The sequence below is a fragment of the Nematolebias whitei genome, chromosome 9, assembly GCF_014905685.2.
Source record: "Nematolebias whitei isolate Nwh7 chromosome 9, NemWhi1, whole genome shotgun sequence".
Classification (NCBI taxonomy): domain Eukaryota; kingdom Metazoa; phylum Chordata; class Actinopteri; order Cyprinodontiformes; family Rivulidae; genus Nematolebias; species Nematolebias whitei.
In genome coordinates, this window is record NC_056506.1 from 39,324,410 (window position 1) to 39,327,157 (window position 2,748).

The 2,748-nt window shown below is 42.7% G+C and overlaps 1 protein-coding gene across 1 annotated transcript in view; it reads left to right on the forward strand.

The window, feature by feature from the left end:
* The first annotated feature begins 1,449 nt into the window (after positions 1-1,449).
* The window catches only part of LOC119415183 (pituitary adenylate cyclase-activating polypeptide type I receptor), a 28,735-nt gene continuing 27,436 nt past the window's right edge, over positions 1,450-2,748 (forward strand). The window contains exons 1-2 of the mRNA XM_037682338.1: positions 1,450-1,557; positions 2,153-2,267. Of these exons, the coding sequence (XP_037538266.1) occupies positions 1,450-1,557; positions 2,153-2,267 (223 nt within the window). The remainder of the gene's footprint in view (positions 1,558-2,152; positions 2,268-2,748) is intronic.

The following is a 2,748-nucleotide window of genomic DNA, read 5'->3' on the forward strand; positions in this document are numbered from 1 at the left end:
TCCATCCATCCATCCATCCATCCATCCATCCATCCATCCATTATCTTCTTGTTTTGGAGTCAGGTCTCAGGGGCAGCAGCTTGAGCAGCGAGGCCCAGACATCTCCTTCCACAGCCATCTCGTCCAGTTCTTCTAAGAGGAACCCAAGGCGTTCCCAGGCCTGGGTCTTCCCAGGGGTCTCCTCCCAGTTGGACATACCCAGAAAATGAGGTGTCCATGGGACATCATTACCAGATGCCTGAACCACCTTAGCTGGCTCCTCTTGATGTGGAGGAGCAGCCGCTCTACTCCAATTATTCCAATACTCTCTCATGGATAACTGAACATGTCACCTTATCTAAGGAAGAGTCCTGCAGAGAAAAACAACAACATTTAAACCACTTGTATCCTCACTCTTGCTCTTTGTGATCCGGTGAGTGTTGGAACATGCAGAAACTTGAGAGTTTCGTCTTTGCAGCTCATCTCCCTCTTCACCACAATGGACCGGCACAGAATCTCCAACACTGTAGTGCAAAAGCACTTCAGTCCCTTTAAAATAACATTTACAAAAGAAATACTGAGATCTTTAAAATGTCCACAAAAACAGTGTTCTCTTTGAAACTACTTCATCATAAATACTCTAATTTTATTTCATTTTAGCTTTTAGCTATTCTTACTTTTATCTACAGTTTAGCTAATTTTAGTTACAGATGAACTTTAGCTTCTGTTCTGCTTCTTTAAGATCATTTCTGTCTTATCTTATCTTATCTTATCTTAAGTCATTTTCAGCTTCTTCAACATCAGAGTGATTCATCCCTCTGCTTTCACTCTGATTCAGCAGAAAACACATTAATCTCCAACTGCTTTCAAAACGTGTATTGATATCTGTTGTCGCTGGCAAACAAACTATTTTCTACATGATATAGACACAAAAATTGTTGTAAATAGTTCCTCAAAACATGATTTGAAATAGGTTAGAGTGTCTAAAAATAAATCTTATTCTTCTTGGTTCAGTATAAATGAGCATTTGTAGCATCTAAGAGCTTCATAAAAGTTTATAAAGCAGATTTGATAATGACTTGATTTGTTTTCTGTTAGTCACTTCAACAAGTTGAGGAGATTTTTATAACCAGTTTCTTGTTCCATTTCCAAAAAAATAAACGGTGTGGCTTGAAATGAGGCCACAAGCTGTTTGTTTTCTGAGTCGTCCTGGTGGAGCTTCTCAGCTGACTGAACTCAGAGACACAAAGAGAGAGAGAGAGAGAGAGAGAGAGAGAGAGGTGGTGGGGGGGTGCAGATGTGCAGCAGCAGCAGCAGCACCCATCCTCTCCTCTCAACTTTGAAGCTCGCATGAAAGACACTACGTCTATTTTAGGATGAGAGACAGGATTTTCATGTAAAGCAGAAGCGAGTCTCTCAGAGGCGCAGAGGAAGGCGCGCCTGCGTTTTTGCGCTCGCATCATGGATCTAATGAGGGATTTAAAGCAAAGCGTGGGGGTGTGCTGTCCTGGTCTGAGGGGACGCCGTGAGAAAGTCCTCCTCTTCATCGTTTACCTCCAGCTGTGGTCACAGCCGATGGTGAGTGGCATCATTCTTATTCATTCACAGGGAACAACTGAACCAAAGCGCATCAAAAGTTGTCCCAAAACGGTTTCCACATCAGAGACGCTTGGTCATCTCTGATGACACCCCGGCTGTAATGTTGTTAACCTTTCCTGTCCGGAGTCCCTCTGAATCCCCCCCGGGGCCACTTGGACAGCTGGTGTTGTCAATAACGCTGCAGGCTCCGGTAATTAACGGCTTCCTGTCCACCTGCATCCATCAATCAAACGGCAGCATCATCTGGATAAACACGGAGGAGAAATCCCAACAAGACGTCTCAGATGCTCTGTCTTCAAGGTTTGCGCACGACTTGGAGCAGACAAGTTGACAAAAACACAAATTCCTCTTCTTTTATTTTAGTCAAAAGAACTTTAGTCATTTGAAATGATCACGAAAGTATCATGAAAGCGCCTCTATTGATCATTATCTATTGATTTTTGTTTAAATTAACTCTGCGTGTTGCCGCTCCCCTTTGCGCGTCATGGCTCCTTCAATGACATAAAGAAACGATTGTGATTCGTTCCTTGGCGTCTGCGCCACTGTAGATAAGTGAGTTGTGTCTTATCTTCAGGGGGAAGCAATTCACCCGGACTGCGCCATCATCTCTCAGCACCTGAGAGCGCGAGAGGTTTGCAGCCAGACGAGGAGGAGCGAGGCGCAGAACCAGAACCGGAGCCATCACACAGGTGCGTGCGTGTGTTTCCTCACAGAGACAAGTGAGGAAGCCACTCAGGATTTTCATCTGTGGTTGTGCGCCAGAGGAGGTCGAACATGCACGCACCAAACTGTAGCACATTCATAACTCACCTGAAGTTGAGTCACAAAGACCTGCTGAGTTTTTGTGGTCAGAACTTCAAACTCAACAAAAGTCCAGTTTTTACTTCATCACAGCAACAACTCCAAAAATCAGTCAAGAAAAACGTCTTCAAATCATCCCTTTAAACAGTCATTTAATAAAAACCTCACATGTTTCTGCCCAAACAGTGATTGTAGAAAAGATCCTGTTTTCCAAAAATATTTAATCTGTAGGAGACATAAAATCACTGCTTTCACAAAGTTTTCACTGAGGTAATTGATCTGATTCATATTATGTGTAAGAAATGTTCCACAACAATAAGAAAATACATATTTTGAAATGATTTGTTAAAAGAAAATTTTAACTTTTAT